Raw genomic sequence first — 22,015 nt, forward strand, 5'->3', positions numbered from 1 at the left:
CAATCCTTGATGTATATTGTCAGGTTTAGGAGTGGGGAATGTTGTACAGTGGATATAAAAAGTCTACACACCCCTGTTAAAATGCCAAGTTTTGTGTCATGTAAAAAAAATCAGACCAATCATTTCAGATTTATTTCCAGCTTCAATGTGACCCATAATCTGTACAGTTCCATTAAAAACCAAACTGAAATCATTTAGAGGGGGAAAATAAAAATAACAAAACTAAAATAATGTGGTTTCATAAGTGTGAACACCCTCTTATAATTAGGGATGTGGTTGTGTTCAGAATTAGCCAATCACAGTTAAACTCATGTTAAATAGTAGTCAGTACACAGTTGCCATCATTTAACCCCATATAAACGTTCAGCAGGATTTTCCTGAAATTTTCTTAGTTGCATTTTACAGCAATAGCCGTGGTCCATAAAGAGCTTACAGCACATCAAAGGGCTCTGATTGTTGAAAGGTATCAGTCAGAGAAGGGTACAAAAACACTTCCAAGGCATTAGATACACCATGGAACACAGTGAAGACGGTGAAGTGGATTAAATTTGGCACAACAGTGACTTTACCAAGAACTGAACGTCCCTCAAAAATGGATGAAAAGCCCAGAAGAAAGTTGGTCCGGGAGGCTGCCGAGAGGCCTGTGTAGTGCGTGCGACAACGATCTCCCGTATTCTTCATATGTCTGGGCTGTGGGGTCGAGTGGCAAGACGGAGGCCTTTTCTATCAAAGAAAAACATCCAAGCCTGGATATATTTTGCGAAAACCTACATCAAGCCTGCCAAAAGTATGTGGGAAACCATGTGATGGTCTGATGAGACCAAGGCTGAACTTGGTCTCATGGTGTTACATTTCTCACACAGGGCCGTCTCGTGTTTAAAATGATAAAATGATCTTTTAAAAACTGTGTTTTGTATCTTTCTTGTATTAAAATACATATTTTTAAATTGAACGTGCTTATTATCAGTGCTTGTTGATTTAAATAAAACACAGAGATCCAACGTTACATAGTTTAATCAGATTATACAGCAGATTTGTACAATACATGCAAACACAGCTTATCAGAGAGTAAAAATTAGAACAAAATTTTTTGTCGATCTTATTGTGATCATCATCATGTGCTTTACGGTGACCAACATGCAACAAAGCTACGATCAGAACTTCTTCACCAACTCAATCTTAAAAACGAGATATTTAAGTGCAAAATATTTAACAAGCATAAATTTGGATTAGATAGTACAAATATACAAAAATGTCATATATTAAAAGTGATTCCAGTATATTGTAATTTTGTTTTGGCAGGAACCCATAAACTGTGCAGGAACCATTAATTTACACCTATAATGGATTAACACAGCCAGGTGTACTGGTATTAATGGAACCACATCCAGTTAGCTACTAGCTCTTAAAGAATGTTTTTCTATCTTTTTAGGGATCATTTTCAACAATGTCTTGTCTTACAGCATGAAATTAATTTTACCTATCATTATCATAATCAGTGATCTCGATTATGATAATGATATGTAATAAGCCTGAGATTTTAAGGGGTTAAATACTGAGTTTAACAGCCTCTCGAATGACTGAACTGAGCTGAAACACTAACTGGGTAAAATGCATCACTAATAACAGGAATACACTGTAAATAAACTTGTTTTATTAATAAATTTCCACGACAGGGTCATTTATTGCGTGGTATGCTCTTTAGGGCGTGAGTTGGCACAACACGACTCAATTCTTCACCTCTTTTCAGAGCAACGCCGGTAGGAGTCTCTTCCTGATGCCCAGCCCGACTGCCAGGCTCGTTTGTGGATCACTGTTCCTGCAGCTACTGTAGCCACGAGAAAGACCAGACCAACCACACCAACTCCACCCAGCATCAGCACCCTCTCCACCAAACTCTCTTCACCTAGAGAGACACAGAGCAAGAATCAGAAGAAGAGATTAATGTAACGAAGTGACTAAAGACGTAAATAAGCATCTTACGAACATCTATCAGCTAACTAGAATAATAAGGTCCAGAACCCCCTAATTACCCTCTTGGACCCCCTGTATGTCTCAAAGAAATTCTGAGGGTCCCTGGAAATATTCTTATTGTACTGTCTGTTAGAGAAACAGACTCTCAAATCCAGATTCAGTAAAGCTCATTGTTTATCTGCTTCCCCCACAATCAGCTTCTTTGATTGAGTTTCTGGTGATCTTAACTAACAAGAGCTGCAGCTCTGCTCGGCCTCAAGGTGGCGCTGTAGCAGACTGGTTCACCCAGTTTGTCCTTCATAGCCTAGAAACTGTAACTCTGCCCGGATTCCTCTGAAAAACAGAAAAAGCCACTTTTCCACTACATGGTGATTGGACTCGACCCGACTCTACTCGCCTTTTTTGGTTCTCCATCAGGCATGTTTTTGATATTAGCTCCGCTGAGGTTCCAAGAGAGCTGGGCCGATACCAAAAGCAGACTGCTGATTGGTCAAAGAAAATGGCTAAACACATATGCTAACATTAGCTACCAGGTTAGCATAGCCTATTGCGTCGCCTTTGATCAGCCAGAATCATCTCGTCATCTGAACTCTCCTGTTTTTTCAGCAGTGTTTTGTCTCGCTGCCTCTTCTGAACAGCATTCGTCTGCTTCATGTCACAGTAGTTTAATGTGGTGTCGCTATGACAACCAGCTACATCTATCTCTGCAGTGGAAAACAAAGTAGCTGCTACCAAAAGCGAGTCGAGTCTGGTCGAGCTAAGCCGGTACCATGTGGTGGAAAAGCAGCTTTATTTGAAAAACAGATCTGTAAATCTGAAAATTCGCCCAGTTTCCCAAGAGTTTGGAGTGAAGAGTGACTGTTCCTCATTTCTCACACTGAAGACAGAAGAGGAGACGAGGAAGATCTCAGTTACTGTGAGGAAGAGCGCAGAACCGCACTAGAACAGAGACTCTACAGAAGAGGAGACGAGGAAGATCTCAGTTACTGTGAGGAAGAGCGCAGAACCGCACTAGAACAGAGACTCTACAGAAGAGGAGACGAGGAAGATCTCAGTTACTGTGAGGAAGAGCGCAGAACCGCACTAGAACAGAGACTCTACAGAAGAGGAGACGAGGAAGATCTCAGTTACTGTGAGGAAGAGCGCAGAACCGCACTAGAACAGAGACTCTACAGAAGAGGAGACGAGGAAGATCTCAGTTACTGTGAGGAAGAGCGCAGAACCGCACTAGAACAGACACTCTACAGAAGAACAACTGATAAAACAAACATTTACTGACACTGAAGCATCAGCGCCGCTATGGAGAGAGAGTTAGCAGACAGACAACACAGGACCCCCGAATACCAGGGGGGGATTTCTAACACAGGTTATACCTGCTGTTGCCACTAGAGGTCCTACACTGTCTGTGTAAGGCAGGAGAGCCCAGCCCTGCTCTTGGAGACTAACTCATCCTCCACAGGTCAGTTTCAGCCCTGATAAAACCTGAACTGCCCAGTTAAAGAAGTGAGGATCATGAGGACGTCAGTGGGAGGTGGAGTGAGTGGTAGGTGGAGCTGAACTTCATAGAAGGTTGGATTTCCTACAGAAGTGAAGTGAAGCTCCTACCTGAAACCACAGAAGATGTTTCTTACCTGCATTCTCTCCCTCTGTCTTCGGCTTTGGGCTTGAAGGATGGTCTGTATCTGTGTATGAAAGAGCTGAAATGTCAGAACCCTTTATAAGGCAGTACTTAATGTTTTCTGCCCTGGACTGAAACCAAAAGGTAGCACTGCTGGCAGAAAACCTGAACAGCATTTTCATTCTTTATGATGCATACAAAAGGAAACAGTTTTAACCTGATCAGAAACGTCCTGCCTTTGTCTGAACTGACATGGATTTGTTTGCAAAACTTCTTCCTGAAGCATCAGTTGATGAAAAGCGAAGTTCCATATTTTGATTAAGTGACCCTTAATTAATCCCCAAACGGGGAAATTTCACCGCTGCATTTAACCCATCCGTGCAGTGAAACACCACATACACACTAGTAGCAGCACTCAGGTCCTAGTGGACCCAAGCTTAGTCTGATTCAACATATTGCCTGATGTATTCAAGAGAGACTCGCTATGTTCCACTGACTTTTCGTTTGTGCTGGTTTGTGCTGGTTTGTGCTGTTAAAAGAAATATTTGTGCTCTTTTAATTCTTGAGTTATAAAGCCATAAAGTTTCGATGAGAGGCGTCACTCAGCCCCCCATCAACGCCTAAATCACGCCCAAACAGTCTCATTCATTTGTGCTGCTTTGTGCCAGCAAAAGAAATGTTTGTGCTCTTTTAATTTTTAAGTTATTGGATAAACCGTTTTTGTCACAAGCGATGATGATATTTTCCACACGACTGACACTAGATGATGATGAAGATCTGAGAAAGGCCTTTTCCTCTCCTGAGAAGCTGCTGAACCTGATCACCTGAGTCATCAGCTTTTTCAGCCGTAATTATTCAGCTTTATAATCACATTGAGTAGCAGAGCTGACTGAAAGTGATGATTAGAAGTGACTACTTTGCTCTTTAAAAAACATTTTCAAAACAAATCAAGGGATCAAAGGTTTTGTGAGGTTACACTTAGTTTAAGGAATAAAACATTCATGTTGGTCTTTCAGTGTATCATGTGCGCTCATGTTAATGTGTGACTTATTACCACCAAGAAAACAACAGATTTTAACAGCAAACAATGTGGGCTTTATCCCGCTCTGGAATTTTTGTGGATATTTCCTTTTGGCTCCAAACCCAATCTAACTGTGACCTGACCAGTCTCAAAGGATTTCCATAAAGAATTAGAATGTACATAAGAATTAAAAGAGCAATTTTTTTTTTAAATGATCAACACAAAGAAACCACATACGAATGAGACTGTTATGGAGGCGGAGTGATGTCACTTATTTAACAATAATTTTTAAGCCCATAACTTGATAAATACAACAGCACAAACATTTCTTTTCACAGCACAAGTGGAGCACAAACACAGCAGAAACATTTCTTTGACATGGACGTTCATGGGTTGCTGAGTGATGTCACAGGTAATAAAGTATAATGCTTAATTTCTCAAAAATGCTGCCAGCACAAACGATGATTCCTATGCTTCACAGAGGTTTCTCTCAATTAGCTTCATTAGGTAATCACCTGGAATGGTTTAATTAACTGGTGTGCCTTGTCAAGTTCATTTGTGGAATTGCTTGCGTTCTTAATGTGTTTGAGACCATCAGTCGTGTTGTGCGAAGGTCGAGTTGGTACACAGTTCTATACAGTGAACAGCCCTATTCAACCACTTTTCTAATCCATATTATGGCAAGAGCCACTAGAGTGGTTAAGTAAGGAGAAACAAAGGTCCATCATTACTTTACGACATGAGGAACTTTGAATGCATCCTCAAGTGCAGTCACAAAAACCTCCAAACGCTATGATGTAACTGGCCCTCAAGCGCTCAGCACCTCTGGGAACTCCTTAAGACCATTCCAGGTGACCACCTCATTAAACAGATTGAAAGAATGCCAAGAGTGTGCAAAGCCATCATCAAACCAAAAGGTTTACTACATAATTCCATACGTGTTCCTTCCCAGTTTTGATGTCTTCAATATAAATAAACATTGTAGAAAACAATAAACATAAAGAAAAATCATTGAAAGACACTTTTGACTGGTACTGTGTACGTGATGTGAACAGTGATGTCAAGAAAAATCTTTTGTCTTTTTTTCCATTTCCCACTACTGATGTGTCATTCTGGACGAAAATGGTCTCAGTAGTGACCAATCATATTGTTGATTCGGCTCACCATAATGAAAATACGTCACTGACTTAAACAGTTATGGCTATTGCAGATTTTGAAAACATAAAATACCATAAAATAACAGAATAAAAATAGACAAATACAAACGATACAAGCACACGAGTCACCGCTGTGCTCAACTCAGTAAAAGGTTCAGATCTTTGCATTGTTATGGTTTCAAGCAGCTGTGGTCCTGAAATTGGGCGGCTGCCGCCCCCTCAGCACCCCCACTTCCTGCATCCCTGCTTATGTAAGTCTTTCTGTGGTGCTTTCTGCAGCTTTATGCAGTTAGGTGTATACATTTTCATTGGTAGAATATGAGGAACCACTGTTTGTCTAAAAAGGTTCATTAAAGCTGAGAAGCATTTTAGAAACATAGAAACTCTTAAATAAATTAATTATGATGTTGCATTATCCACCTACATATAATCTAACATGAATAAATCCAAATAAGGACTGTGTTTGTTACTCTCTCTTTAACTATTGTACATCAAAGAATTAAAGCTCTAGTTCTAGAAGGTTTTTGTCGGTTTACTCTTCATCGTGCTAAAAGCTACAGGAGGACAGCATAGCAGTAATGAACGCGCGTAACTGCAGAGAAACTGACCAAAGGCGCATACATGAGGTCTGAAACGAAAGGTTTTAGTCCTTCACCACATTCAGGTTGGTACTACAAATTGTATCGGTTGTGTTTGCGTTTTTTTCTCAGGTGGAAATTTTAGTTGCATGTCTCCAGTTCGAGTCATGTTGCGAGTCAGTTAAGGGTGAGTGACAGACTCGAATCCCCAACTCCAGACCAGACTTCCCAGTGTCCACTTCACAGATTCAGTCTGAAATTTTCCCTGCCAGTTTGTGCTTTCCTCCAAGCGCGTTCGGCTGTCCAAAGACTTGTGTGAGCGGCAGTTTGGAAAGGACTCGGAGGAAGCCTGTGTTTGCCCTCCTAGCGCTGGTGGTATCATGTGATTGGAGGAGCCTAACTAGTGGGTGGAATTGCATACAACTAAATTGGGGAGAAAATTGCAGAAAAATAAAAAAAAATCTCAGTGGTTCATATAAAAGGTGCCAGTCTGAATTCATCGAGTAAAACAAGGAGAGCACCTGCAGCGGTCTGGATCACTTTTGCAATGTTATAATTTCATAATCAATCAATCAAGGTTCAGAGAATCTGGAGAAATCTCTGTATGTAAGGGATCAAGGCCAAAAACCAGTATTTGCTGGTCGTGATCTTTGGGCCCTCAGGCGGCTCTACATTAAAAACAGACATGATTCTGTACTGGAAATCACTGCATGGGCTCAGAAACACTTCTGAAAAACACTGTTTATGAAAATAGTTCATCACTGCATCCACAAATGCTAATTAAACTCTAAAATGTAAAGAAGAAACCAAATATAAAAAGGATACAGAAACACTGCCACCTTCTCTGGGTCTGAGCTCATTTAAAATGGACTGAGGTGAAGTGGAAAAGTGTCCTGTGGTCTGACAAATCAACATTTGAAATTCTTTTGGAAATCATGGACACTGTGTCCTCCGGGCTAAAGACCACTCAGCTTGTTATCAGTGCACAGTTCAAAAGCCAGTATTCACGATGGTATAGGGGAGCATTAGTGCACATGGCATGGGTGTCATATACATGTGTGAAGGCACCATTAATGCTGAATGATACACTATATTGCCAAAAGTGTTCAATCACTCATCCAAATCGTTGAATTCAGGTGTTCCAATCACTTCCAGGTGTATAAACCAAGCACCTAAGCCTGCAGACTGCTTCTACAGACATTAGTGAAAGAATGAGTCACTCTCAGGAGCTCAGTGAACTCCAGCGTGGTACCGTGATAGGATGCCACCTGTGCAACAAGTCCAGTTGTGAAATTTCCTCACTACTAAATATTCCACAGTCAGCTGTCAGTGGTGTTATAACAAAGTGGAAGCGATTGAGAACGACAGCAACTCAGTGGTCGGCCATGTAAAATGACAGAGCGGGGTCAGCGGATGCTGAGGCGCATAGTGTCACAGAGGTCGCCAACTTTCTGCAGAGTCAATCGCTACAGACCTCCAAACTTCTCATGAAAACACATTAAAATGAGATAAAATAACTAAATTAGACAGTAAGCAATAAGAAAAGCAAAATTTATGAGAATTACCAAAAATTAAACAAAAAACTGCACAAACCTTTAAACTGTAGTCTGATTGCTCTGGCGAAGCGCATCTGTGACCACTCAGCTGTAGTCCCACAGAAGTAGAGCCCCAGGTCATCCTTATCCACCTTGACGATCGTAAGGTTGGCCACGGTGATCTCGCTGTCTGCGGTCAGGACGAAACGACTCTCATTTTTATTGTAGGAGAACGGGAGACTTTTTCGAGTGCGAGTTTTCTCAGCGAAGATCAGCAGTGTTAGCTCCTCTAATGTGGAGCTCAGATGATACCAGGCCACCTCGTACTTGTCAGTGATGTCGCAGGTCAGAGCGATGCTTTCTTTTGGCTGGACAGTGAGCGTGAAGATGGAGGATGGTTTTACATCTGAAAGAGATCAGGAATGAAATCCATAAAACAAACTTATTTAGAACAGCCTTGTTCACAGGTCACCCTTACAACCAGCTACATTTTTAAAGTATTACTTGCTTTAAATTATGATGTACATTTTTCATTGCAAATATTTGATCTCTATGAATCTCTACTTTCCTATAAGTTCCAATGTGTAAAATTAACATACCACCATAAGTTGCTTGTATGTGTCCGTAAGAGAGCAGAAGCAGAAACAAGGGCAGGTTCATCTTGTGTGATGAGTGCGAATGGAACTGTTTCAGCAGTGGGTTCCTGAGACAGAAAGCCACGCGAACAGAAGTGAAACACAATTATCTGCCTACCACAGACAAACCACTTCATACCTCATCAACTGAGCAGGTTATGGGGGCTTTTTGATGAGTTGTAGTACAGGTTTTTAAAGTAATACGTTGAAAATTGTGAATTTAAAAGCAATATTTTTTTACCTGAAAGTGACAAAAAGCATAAAAAGGGCAATATTTAACCCCCAGTCCTGGTGAGTTTTTGCATGTTTAATATACACTATATGGCCAAAAGTATTGGGACACCCCTCCTAGTAATTGAGTTCAGGTGTGTTAGCCACACCCATTACTAACAGGTGGATAAAATTAAGCACGTAGTCTTACAGTCTCGATAGACAAACACTGGCAGTAGAGGGTCTCACTGAAGAGCTCAGTGACTTCAAACATGGCACAGTCAGAGGACGCCACCTCTACCTTAAGTCAGTTTGTGAGTGGGGCTGTTGAGTGCTGAAGCACACAGTGTCTATCCTCTCTATCCTCCAAACTGCCTCTGGAAGCAACATCAGCAAAAAAATGCACATTAGGAGCTTCACGAAATGAGTTTCCATGGCTGAGCAGCTACACACAAGCCTAAGATCACTATGTGCAATGCCAAGTGTCGGCTGGAGGGGTGTAAAGTGCTGCCACTGGACTCTGGAGCAGTGGAAACGTGTTCTCTGGAGAGATGAATCAGCTTCTCTATCTGTCAGTCTGATGGACGAGTCTGGGTTTGGTGTAATGCCAGGAGAACGTTACCTGCCTGACCGCACTGTGCCAGCTGTAGAGTTTGGTGGAGGAGGGATGATGATATGGGGCTGTTTTTCAGGGGTTGGTCTAGAACCCTCAGTTCCAGTGAAGGGAAATCTTAAAGCTTCAGCACCAAGACATTTTGGACAGTTGAACACTTCCAACTTTGTGGAACCTTTCCTGTTCCAGCATGACTGAGCCCCAGTGCACAAAGCAGCTCTATAAAGGCCTGACTGGGTGAGTTCGGTGTGGAAGAACTTGACTGACCCTTTGGGATGATCTAGAACGGAGATTGTGAGCCAGATGCTCTCGTCCAGCGTCAGTGTGTGACCTCACAAATGCTCTTCTGGATGAATGGAGAAAATTCCCACAGACACTCTCCAACATCTGGTAGAAAGATTGGAAGCGCTGCAAAGGGGACCAACTACATATTAATTAATATGGATTTAGAATGGGACTCACCAAAGCTCCTGTCGGTGTGATGAGTAGCTGTCCCAATACTTTTGTCCATATAGCATAAATCGGCATATAAAGCAGCTCGGCAGATAATCTGATTGAAAGCCCCAAATGAGCAAGCAAAGGATTACAGTGGCAAAAAAAGAGAAACCCTAAGAGGAACCAAGAAACCTGGAGAGGAACCAGGAATTCCAAGAATCAGAGTTAGACCTTCCAGCATTTGATTGATGCACTTCACCGCAGAGGTGCACACTGTCAGAAATAAAGGTGAAAAGCAGGTACAGTTTATTTCATGAAGGTACAAACAACGTACATGTACCTTCAGAGGTAAACAATGGTCCTAAGATCCATCTGTGTACCTTAAAGAAGTTCCCCCAGAGGTGAGATACGTATTTGTACCTTTTCATAGCCTAATGTTTTACTACTACTATATACTATATACTAATATACTACTACTACTACTATTAATAATAGTAGTATAATAATTTTGTAGGTAGTTTGACCAGAGGAGGATGGGTCCCCCCATGTGACCCTTGGTTCCTCCCAAGGTTTCTTCCTCAGCTCTGAGGGAGTTTTTCCTGACTCGCTCACCTGGAGGATTTACATTTCATGTTGAAACTTTGTCCTAAATGGATTTCTGTGAAGCTGCTTTGTGACAACATCAGTTGTAAAAAGCGCTATACAAATAAATTTGACTTGACTTGACTTAATGTTTTAAAGCAGAACAGAGACGGAGTGATTATGATTTAAATGGATTGTGGTACAATTATGTTCCCTGACTAAAGGTACTGAAGACGTACCCTTAAGGGTTCCACCCTAGTGACAGTTTGGTCCCTTTTTTCTGAGACTGTAGTTGATGTTTTAGAGATGAAGCACATTGTGGCCTCTATAAGCAACACTTATACATGGATCCCTGATGAAAATATAAACATCATCCGACCCAAAGCCCAACTAAAAACCTGCGGACTGAGCTGAGGAGAACATTTCACAAGTTGGGACCAAAGCCTGGAGAAATCTAGCGTTATACTCCCACCATCATGTTTTGTGGTTGGGATGTCAGGCTGGGATGATAATAGTAGTGTCTTCGTTAGTGGAGCTCGCCCAGCTGCTGTGAACGACGTCTGCTGTTGTTCATTTTCTCTGCAATTACGCCATTTTGTTCGCTGAAGCCAGGCGAACGTCGAAGTATCCTCAGGTCTTAACTCACACTTCGTTTCTGAGATCATAGATATGAGTTAATATGAGTTTAAATGTGGAATCAGTCAGTGAGCCCAGCTTCATTGGGATGAGGTTTTGGTGGAGCTCTAAACTCAGAGTCTAAGAGTTCAGCCTCCGTCCTTTCATGATGCAAAGAATCCTTTAATCATGCATAGGGTTCCTTGGGTTTTTACTGTTGTACACAGAACCATTTTTTTTACTAAAGAACCCTTAAAAAACCATCTTTTTTAAGAGTGTAACCTGAGAATTTGCACTGAAGTCCCTGAGATTTTAAGGGGATAATAAAAATATTACTTTAATCATTTAGGAATTAGACATTTTTACATAGTTCACTCATTTTTACAAGCTCAAAAGTAACTGGACAAACTAACATAATTGTACACAAAAGGATTATTTTTATTTCTTGGATGTAAATCATTTGCAATTGACATCTGGAACCCATTAGCGTCACTAAATGCTGAGTTTCCTCCTTTGAGATGCTGTGTCAGGTCTTTACTGCAGCCGCCCTCAGCTGCTGCCTGTTTGTGGCTTTGTCTGCCCTCAGTTCTGCCACAGTAAGTGAAGATTGTGCTCAGCTGGGCTGAGCTCAGGTGACTGACTCAGCCATTTAAGAGCATCTCTTTGCCTTAAGAATCTCTTGGGTTGACTGTGAAGCTTCGTCCTCTCAGTTTGCAGCGTTTGACTGAATCTCAGCAGAAGTTATAGCTCTGTACACTTTAGAATCCTGTCAGCAGTCAACTGTCCAGTTACTTTTGAGCCAGTGAAAATGGAGGGACTGTGTAAAAATGGCTAAAGGTTGATACAGTATTCTTGCTGAAGGTCTGTAATCACATCTTGACTTCATTTCAGATCCATCATGGTGGGGTACAGAGGCAAAATTGTAAAAATTGTATCATTGTCCAAATACTTATGAACCTGACTTAATATACAAAAGCTTTAGCTTAAACAAATTCCAGAAACAAATTGAATAACATGCTTAAAGCTTTTAAAGATGAACAGTCTGGAAAGCACAGCTACAAAACTAAAGTCCTCCACAGAAATGACAGGAATCTGAGGGCGGCCAGTCTCTTAGAGCCAGACTGAGGCTAAACTTAGACTAACTGAGCTGTTTAACGATGAAACCCCTTCTGTAACAGCAGTTTAGTCCAAGACTAGGTCCATCAAACTGATCCACATGGTTGGTTGTTTTGTCTTTGGGTTATTTTACTTCACCAAAAGATTCCATTCCGTCACATGTTCAATTCAAGATGAGGCTCATAAGCACCCGAGGGGCCAGGTGGCTGTGGAGGTCATTTTAGGTCGTGCTCAGCTGGAGAAATCTGACCTGCTTCAGCAGGATGTGGTTAGAGACGATCTGCAGACACACAGCAGAAACAGACAGTAGACACAAATACACACAGCTGTGAAAGACCTTTACCTTCCTGCTCACAGCGAACAGGACGAGCATCGATTCACGCCAAAGACACCACAATCAGCCGTGTTGGTCAGGAAATCAGGGGGGTGTGAATATTTAATAACAAACAAACTCAACATTAAAGCTAGTTTGTGGTGCAGCTCTTAAACCTAAACCTGAAACACTTACATTACAACTGGCCTTAAAAAGCAATTAAAATAGTTTATTAAATTAGTTTATTAAAATAATTTATTAAAATAGTTTTATTAAAATAGTTTTATTAAAATAGTTTATCATAGTTTTATTAAGAGTTTTATTAAAAGAGTTTTATTCAACTCAAAACGTTACACAGATTGAAAGAATCATTCACTCAAAGTTTATATTTAGGTTGAATAAAATGAGGTAGTTTACTTGTTAAGTAATTTTGGTTGATCTGACTTGGTTGAAATTACGCACTGATGTTTTTTGTAGTACCTTTACTTTACAGATGAGTAATAAGTGGGTAATTACATGGTAATATTATAGTAACAAGCTTAACTAAGCTTTAAATGACATGCTGATATTGTATTTGTTCCTAAAAAAAAATAAGATAGTAATAATAGCAGTAATTACATGATAATTAAATAGCAAAACAATGGTATCAAGTTCTTTAAAAACTCAGAACATCAGTGACCACATTTAGAAACCCGTCATGATGATGATCTATTAATATGAACGTTTTTTTAAAGCATCTGTTTTACTTCATTTTCACTATTATTGCCTTATTTTCATTATTTTAGTTATTTTATTATATTTCTCAATTTATTTATTTGTTTATTTATTATTGTTCTTATTCTTATTTTAATTCTGATTATTTTATTATTTTTTCAGTCATTTTAATTAATTTCAGTTCCCTTTTTGGATCTTATTCTCCTTTTGTTTTATTTATCTTCTTTTGATTTTATTAACTTTAACATTTTAATTATGCTTTAATTATTGTTTTATGTTTTTTTATTTTTTATTATTAATGTTGAATTTTTATGCTTATCTGATTTGAGTCATTTTATTATCAAATTTACTTTTATTTTAATGTGTTCTCACACATCATTGTTTCTGTATCAACTTGGCAACAGTGTAAATGAGGGTCACCCACAATGTTCTCCCAGGTTAAATTAAGGTTTCATTGATTGATTGTTGGTTGGTTGATTGATTGACTGATTGATTGATTGATGAAAAAGAGCAGTTCTACTTAATCAGTAGTTCTACTTACCAACTATCCCTCCTTTTTAAAGGGCAAAGCAAACCACAGCAGCATCATCACTGTAACACTCCCTCCTGTAACTCTGTGTGCTGAATATCAAATATGAAAATGGGATTTTTGTGTTAAGAAAACTCTGTAAAAATTCACTAACAAAGCTGTAAAATTTCCATAATAATTACAAAGCCTAAACTGGCATCTGCACTATGGCCACTGACCTACTGTCAGAGTTGGGACGCTGTGTTGTGAAGCTGTTATAACATGGTTAAAGCTGTTATAACATAATTAGCCACTTAGCTCCCTAGTGCTTTTTCCACCAGGTCCTCAAAGGGTTAGAACAAAAACAACTGCCCCCTGCTGGTTAAAGCTGGTGTAACATGTTAAATGTCAGCCAATAATTTTTTCATCCAATGGTGGAAATAAATTAATGAAAGCGTTCTTCAGATTGATGTTCTGTATGGTTCTATATGGTTCTTACAGTTCAGGGTCTCCTTGGTGTAATTCAAAATGGACGTATATTTAAAAAACAATACAAATTCTCAGTTTTAACATCTGATATGTTGTCTTTGTACTATTTTAATTAAATATAGAGTTTAAATGATTTCACATCTTTACATCCTGTTATTATTCACATTTTGTATGACTTTTTTGGAAACACGTTTGTAAATGACCATAAATACTGACATATTGCCCAGCCAGAATAGATGCCTCCTAAAATGATTTAAAGACTCTGCTTAATTAATAAAAACAGCCTAGTTACTGGATTCATTTAAACATTTGATTTTTAATAACCCAGTAAAATTGTTTTAGCATAATATTGGAAGAAGGATTTCGGTGTTCACCATGTTAACCTGTGAACCTGTGGCGCCCCCTGGGTCCTCGGTTGGTGGAGGTTGTGTGGTGGAGTTTTCATCTGTAAGAAAAATGTTCAGAATATTTGTTTATTCATCTCCTCATGAATTAGTCCATTTAAAAATCAGTTCAGACTACATTCTCTACAACAGAGGTGCCTAATCCTGGTCCTGGAGATCTCCCACCCTGGAGAGTTCAGATCCAGCACACCTGGCTCTGATGCTAAGAAGCTCCTGAAGGTCTTCATCACCAGGATCAGGTGTGTTAGATTAGGGTTGGACTCACTGTTCAGGGTGGTAGATCTCCAGGACCAGGACTGAGCACCTCTGCATTCTTGATTAAGTTTTTTTCATAAACTAATACATTAAAGTCAAAGTTTATTTATGTAGCGGTTTTACAACAGGTGTTGTCACAAAGCAGCTTTACAGAGAAACCCAGATCTGAGCCCCCATGAGCGTCACCAGTGGCAACAGTGGCAAGGAAAAACTCCCTAAGAGCAAGAGGAACACTGAGAGGAACCAAGACTCAGAAGGGGAACCCATCCTCCTCTGGACCACACCGGACAGCAAACAGCGTTAGAATAAAATATTAGAACACAAAACGGGAAAAACAGGCGGAGCAACGGTTAATTAGATAGTTTGAGTTCATGCAGCAGCAGCAGCAGGAGGGTCAGTTCATGAGGGTGAGGTTTGCACAGCGTTGTACAGCGTGAAGCTCAATGGTGGTCAAAACAGTCCAGTCCTGGCAAGCAGATCGCACAGGGTGGGCAGCTGTTCAACCCGGCAAAGAAAGGGAACACACAGAGGGTCAGTTCAGTACAGAGTGACTGACCACAGATTACAGGGTTAACAGAGCAGCAGAGACTCCGGCAGGTCTAGTTACTACAGCCTCACTAAGAGGGAGAAACCAGAAAGGTAACAGAGTCATGAGGCTCCCTGAGATGTTGGCGCCCCTCCGCTCCACCGTCAGCAAACCTGAGTGAGTGAGTGAGCAGCAGGACGACGGCACCAACACTCCCACTTTACCATAATACTCTCTGACCATGAACCCCAGATCTGCACCTTTTATCTGACAGGGAAAACTAATTACCAAAGGCTCCACTGAACAAGTGGGTTTTTAGCCTAGACTTAAAGACTGAGGCTGAGTCTGAGTCCCGAACACTGACTGGAAGATTATTCCAAAGCTGGGGGGCTTTGTATGAGAAGCTCCGCCCCCTGATGTAACTTTATTAATTCTAGGTACTAATAGTGAGCAGCACCTTGTGATCTAAGTAGGCGTGATGGTTCATAGTGGGAGAGAAGTTCACTCAGGTACTGAGGGGCGAGTCCGTTTAGTGCTTTATAGGTCAGTAAGAGAATTTTATAATCAATGTGAAATTTAACTGGTAACCAGTGTAAGGCTGATAAAACTGGGCTGATATGGTCGAACTTTCTGGTTCTAGTAAGAACTCTGGCTGCAGTGTTCTGGACCAACTGAAGCTTGTTAAGGCTTTTGCTGGGACATCCAGCCAGCAGGGCATTACAGTAATCTAGCCTTGAAGTAATAAATGCATGAACTAACTTTTCTGCATCCTGTAGAGAGAATGCATTTCTCAATTTACCAATATTGCGGAGATGCAGGAAGGCTGTTCTAGTAATATTAGTTATGTGTGCGTCGAAGGACAGATCAGGGTCTATAATGACACCAAGGCTTTTTACAGATGAACCTGATACAGCTGAGAAACTATTAAGTGTTAAGTTTGTTTCCTGCAGCTTTTGGACCAAGAAGTAGAGCCTCTGTTGTGTCTGAGTTTAGGAAGTTACTCGACATCCAGTCTTTCATGTCTCTCACAGCCACATGACCGAGGAACCTCCACAACCCACCAGTCACCGTTCCAGTTCACCTGAGTATAACCTGTCTCACCTGTTCTGTGTATCATATGACTAGATCTAGTTCGGTGTTTAAGCCCAGGCTTTAGTACAGGTTCTCTGTCTCTCTGTAGAGAGGCACTAGAGATTTGTGGCCTGTGTGTTTTCCTGACCGTGTTTTCGGACTTCCTGACTTTGCCTGTTTGGACCTGACTGCCTGACACTGTTTGTTATGTTTGTCGCTCTCTGTATTTGGGCCTTTTTGGATTTGACCACCGTCTGACGCTCCACTGTGAGTTTTGTCGAACCCTTTTCAAGTAAAGCCTCATTTCCTGTTTTCACTGCGAGCGTCTGGCTGGTTCTGCCCCATTACAGTCAGCTGTCGTGTGTTCTAGTTTCAGCAGGATGTGGTTTGAGTCTGGGTGCAGACACAAAGCACAACAGACACAAAGCACAAACAGACTATAAACACGTTATAAACACTTTGCTGAGTAAGAAGTATCTGATATGTCAGTAAACCACACTGCAATAACATTCAGAGTGAACTGAACTTCTAACCGTTCGTTAACAGAACAGAAGTCTTATTTGAAGTTCAGTGAACTGCTGACTTCTTTAAGACCAAATACTTCTCACCTTCACCTTCTTACTGCTACTTCCATCATCTTAGACCAAAGCAGCCTCCACAGGTAGTTCATAATCGCAGACCTGCTGATTGAACTCTACCACAAGGCCTTTCAGACACAGCAGAGATGCTGCAGAGCGATATGGAAAAAGCTGAATCTACACAGAGGAACTTTTTCCTTTCTTCTCTGTCTTTTATAGACTGTCTGCACTTTGCATCACAGCACTCACTCGTTTACTTCTAATTACAGCCAATTAACATAAATAAATGAACAATTAGATATTAAATATCGAGTCGAGATTAAAGAGATCGAGCTCACGTTTGTTCACGGCTTTATCTGGACCATGTGCTCCTCCACCACATCTGCCAGTGTGCCGATCCATGAACACACTTCTCTTAGATATAATAAAGGTGATAAGGGGTAAGATAGGGTTTGGGACAGACTCATCCCATAGAAAGTACCCAATAGATGATGACTGTATTTATATACACAGATCAGGCATAACATTATGACCACCTTCTCGTTTCTGCAGGTCTTACAGACTGTAGTCCACCTGTTACTTTGTTAGCCCCCTTTTACCCTGTTCTTCAGTGGTCAGGACCCTCATGGACCCTCACAGAGCAGGTAGTATTTGGGTGGTGGATCATTCTCAGCACTTCATCAGTGGTCACAGGACGCTGCCCACAGGACGCAGTTTCCTATCACCGCCACTGTGAACAGCTCTGACTCTGACCTGTGTTAGAAGTTAGAGAGGAGCCTCGAAGTGCTGAGAAAGAGCTGCTTTGCAGCTGCTGATGTGGAAAACACTTGAGTAATTGTACCTCTAGGCCCAATCACAGTCACTAAATGCTCGTCCAGTCGCAGTTATTTGAGATGATCCCAGTTAGATTTCACAGTAATGTTAAACCATAACAAACCAGTGTGAACTGGGCGAGTTAGGTTGGGATAGATAAATGTAAATAAAAAGCAGTGAATGCAGTAATTGAGACAGATTGTGGGGCTTAAGGAAACAAAACCATTCTAACTTCTAGCTTGGTGCTCTGATACGTTCAGAGGGAAGCCGAGTGATTGGTTATTTGTTGGCTAGGCTGCTAATTCTAATGTTTTAGCATGTATGCAGGTAACGTGATTTTTCTTGTGTGTATATTTTCATAGTAATAGAAATGCACTGTTGCTCCACTCTGCATATGATTCTGTGTAACTGTGGACGTTTGTGTCAGTGTGTTATTTACACAGTACAACCACTGTTAGTTGCTAAGCAAACACAGCTAGCAAGCAGAACAGCTAATCAGCTAATCTGGCCACCTTAGGCCTGTATTTAAAAGCTGCATTTATGGAACAAGAAAAGATGATTGTCATTTACTTCAGTTTTTATATGATAATTAAACATCAGCTAAAATTCAATGATTGTAACAGCTCTATGTGCTTCATCACTACATTTAAGTACTTTTATTTGGGGGATGGAGGCCCTTTAGGAACCTGCTAGAACAGTGGGTACCCAGTCCTGGAGATCTGCCACCCTGCATCCAGAGTTCAGCTCCAACTCTTATTTAAACCCATGATCCAGGTAACAAAGGCCTTCAGGGGCATCTGACTGCATGAGCCTGGTGTGTTGGCTCTGAACTGTCCAGCGTGGCAGATGTCCAGGACCAGGACTGAGCCCCCCTGGACTAGAAGAACAAAAGGAATGGAACAGAATGGACCGAGATGGAAAAATATATTGTACACACACAACTTTCAAAGAACCCAACAATAAATTTAATCACAGCAGCTGAGCTTAAAGACACCCTGAGCTCTAGTAACTCTGGAAGGCACTTTGCTAAAGTGATACTGATTTAAATAAACAATATAAAACCACAACCATCCAAAACAAACAGTAATACAGTCCCAAATTTGGGTCTATGAGGTTCCTCTCATCCTCTTCTTAGTGGAGCAGATGCAGAGGAGATGGGGCTCCATATCCTGGCCTCTGTTTTAGTCCATTGCTTCAATGTTGCAGTGCCACTGGCTCCCTTTTCCCACCAGTGAGATGACGGGAGATGAGGGGAGATGGTCCACCCAGTCGGCTGATCTTGATTAGATACAGGTAGAAGATCTAACCCATTTGTGTAGAACTGATGCGTTTATATCCATATAAACAGTCTCTACTTTTCACCTACTCACCAACAATTAAATTCACATAATTTTAGTGCAATACAATGTACACAGTACAGTGCAATAGATACAGAAGACTTACAATAAATACAAAAACACAGGCAGTACACGGTACTGAGAGCTGTGCAAAGCAGGATGCAGCATACTATAAATATCAGCAGATAGCCTAGCATCTATGAGCATAGCAGTCACTGAGGTAGCAACCAGAGCAGCAGCTATGAAATACAATGTTTGGTTGATGGAGTACTCAAGCAGCCAACGTTAAAGAAATAAAGTGTGCAAAAACATCAGTAGTCAGACATGAATCATATAAAGTACAGTATTTGTGAGGTGTTCAGGTCCAGCGGGCTCAGCTTTCCAACGAGATGCTGAGGTGTGGTGGTGTTGAATGCTGAACTGAAGTCTATGAACAGCATTCTAACATAAGAGTCCTTTTTCTCAAGATGAGTGAGGGCCAGGTGAAGAGTGGTGGCCATGGCGTCATCTGTAGAGCGGTTGAAGCGATATGTGAACTACAGAGGGTCCAGTGAAGAAGGCAGCTGGGTCTCGATGTGCCTCATTACGATTCATGATGATGGGTGTGAGTGTGCCAGGATGATAGTCATGGTGTGAGTGTGCCAGGATGATAGTCATGGTGTGAGTGTGCCAGGATGATAGTCATGGTGTGAGTGTGCCAGGATGGTAGTCATGGTGTGAGTGTGCCAGGATGATAGTCGTTGAGGAAAGACACAGGAGATTCCTTCTGCACGGGGACAGTGGTGGTGGTCTTGAAGCACACTGGAACAACAGCACTGCTGCTTAGCGAGATGTTGAAGATGTCCGTAAGAACTCCCGCTAGCTGGTCTGCACATCCCCTGAACACTCTGCCAGGAATGTTGTCTGGTCCAGCAGCCTTCCGCAGTTTTCCTCACATCAGCAGTGGACAGGCACAGTGGAGGGGGGGTCTTTCCTGCTGCCACGTTGTTCTGCGCTTCAAACCGTGCATAGAAGTCATTCAGTGCATCTGGCAGGGAGGCATCACTGTCACAAGAGGGAGATGTTTTCCTGTAGTTGCTGAGGGCCTGAATGCCCTGTATCCTGAGTGTCCATGGATTCTCTGAGCATGTGCGCGCTTCGCCTCTCTGATGGCACGTAACAGTTTGGCCCTCTCATCCTTATCAAACTGGTATATATTATATAACACCACCTTGAGAGGAGTCTCTACGTTTATAACAGAAATAGCTGAGTAGGGAGATGATCGCAACAGCCAGAAGAGCAGCTACAGGCAGTCCTACTTTAATCCCGTAATCTGGAATAAAACACAAAAACCAAACTCACAATATTGACCTAAAACATATAACGGTTCTATAACAATAATAAAGCCTTAATTCTCTGAATCATTCCTTTCTACAGTCACTCATTTGCTGTTGAGATATATATATATATATATATATATATATATATATATATATATATATATATATATATATATATATATACACACACACACACACACTCTCTCTCACTGTCCATTTTATCAGCTCCACTTACTATATAGGTGCACTCTGTAGTTCTACAGTTACAGACTGTAGTCCATCTGTTTCTCTGATACTTTGTTAGCCCCCTTTTACCCTGTTCTTCAGTGGTCAGGGCCCCCATGGACCCTCACAGAGCAGGTACTATTTGGGTGGTGGATCATTCTCAGCACTGCAGTAACACTGACGTGGTGGTGGTGTGTTAGTGTGTGTTGTGCTGGTCTGAGTGGATCAGACAAAGCAGTGCTGCTGGAGTTTTTAAACACTGTGTCCACTCACTGTCCACTCTATTAGACACTCCTACCTTGTCAGTCCACCTTGTAGATGTAAAGTCAGAGACGATAGCTCATCTGCTGCTGCACAGTTTGTGTTGGTCATCCTCTAGTCCTTCATCAGTGCTCACAGGACGCTGCCCACAGGACACTGTTAGCTGGATATTTTTGGTTGGTGGACTATTCTCAGTCCAGCAGCGACACTGAGGTGTTTAAAAACTCCAGCAGCACTGCTGTGTCTGATCGTCTCAGACCAGCGCAACACACACTAACACATCACCACCACGCCAGTGTTACTGCAGTGGTGAGAATGATCCACCACCCAAATAGTACCTGCTCTGTGAGGGTCCATGGGGGTCCTGACCACTGAAGAACAGGGTAAAAGGGGGCTAACAAAGTATCAGAGAAACAGATGGACTACAGTCTGTAACTGTAGAACTACAAAGTGCACCTATATAGTAAGTGGAGCTGATAAAATGGACAGTTTTTGTAGACACTTTTATTTGTTTGTGTAAAACCTCACATTATACTTAGGAGAAGTGATGTATTAACTGTGACACTGGTATCAGCTTCCCCAGAAGGTGAGCTGGTGGGGCTGGAGGACGAAGCGGTCAGATGTTGTTGGTTTTCTGGTGGAGGTGCAGCTGTGAGGCTTTCTTTACCTGTAAGACAAAGGAAGATACATGTGGAGGTTCTTTACCAAAGAGGGAACCAAAAGTGGTTCTCTTATGGCGATAAGAGTGAACAGTGAACCCATTCTGGACACATTTATTTCTAAGCAAACTTACAAAGATAATTTTACACAATCTTACAAAGATTTTTTTAATACTTTAGAGATAAAGATAATTTTATACTATCACAGTTTTAACGCATAATACATCTCAATATTATTAAACAGTTAAAATCAGACTCGTTCAGAGTGGTTTGGTGTGAAACGCTCCGTTCTAGATAAACTTACTGAGTCAGATCTCTCCACAGTGGTGGTGATAGGAACCAGATGTCCACCTCTAAAAGCTCCCTCACAGAAAGTTCCTACATGAAATGGTTATGAATTCACTGCCTGATGACTGAGACACTGTTTTATGATAGTTTAGAGAACTTAAACTCC

The 22,015-nt window shown here is 41.3% G+C and overlaps 1 protein-coding gene across 1 annotated transcript; it reads right to left on the reverse strand.

Annotated features, from left to right (window-relative positions):
* Positions 1-1,495: 1,495 nt before the first annotated feature.
* LOC118812811 lies at positions 1,496-8,790 on the reverse strand. Its single transcript, XM_036577942.1, has 4 exons — positions 8,483-8,790; positions 7,942-8,289; positions 3,606-3,656; positions 1,496-1,906 (listed from the first exon to the last, which is right to left on the reverse strand). The coding sequence occupies exons 1-4, from the start codon at positions 8,541-8,543 to the stop codon at positions 1,737-1,739; spliced, it is 630 nt and encodes a 209-aa protein (XP_036433835.1). The 5' UTR covers positions 8,544-8,790; the 3' UTR covers positions 1,496-1,736.
* Between the last annotated feature and the right edge of the window lie 13,225 nt (positions 8,791-22,015).

This window comes from Colossoma macropomum, unplaced genomic scaffold, assembly GCF_904425465.1.
Source record: "Colossoma macropomum unplaced genomic scaffold, Colossoma_macropomum, whole genome shotgun sequence".
Lineage (NCBI taxonomy): Eukaryota > Metazoa > Chordata > Actinopteri > Characiformes > Serrasalmidae > Colossoma > Colossoma macropomum.

What these genes read in the sequence shown, in the direction of transcription:
- LOC118812811 (XM_036577942.1), bottom strand. Translation starts at nt 8,543, where the DNA reads ATGAACCTGCCCTTGTTTCTGCTTCTGCTCTCTTACGGACACATACAA. An exon ending in CATACAAGCAACTTATGGTG is followed by an intron (nt 8,290 to 8,482) that starts GTATGTTAATTT and finishes GATCTCTTTCAG; the next exon opens with ATGTAAAACCATCCTCCATC. An exon ending in AATCAGACTACAGTTTAAAG is followed by an intron (nt 3,657 to 7,941) that starts GTTTGTGCAGTT and finishes TTTCATACACAG; the next exon opens with ATACAGACCATCCTTCAAGC.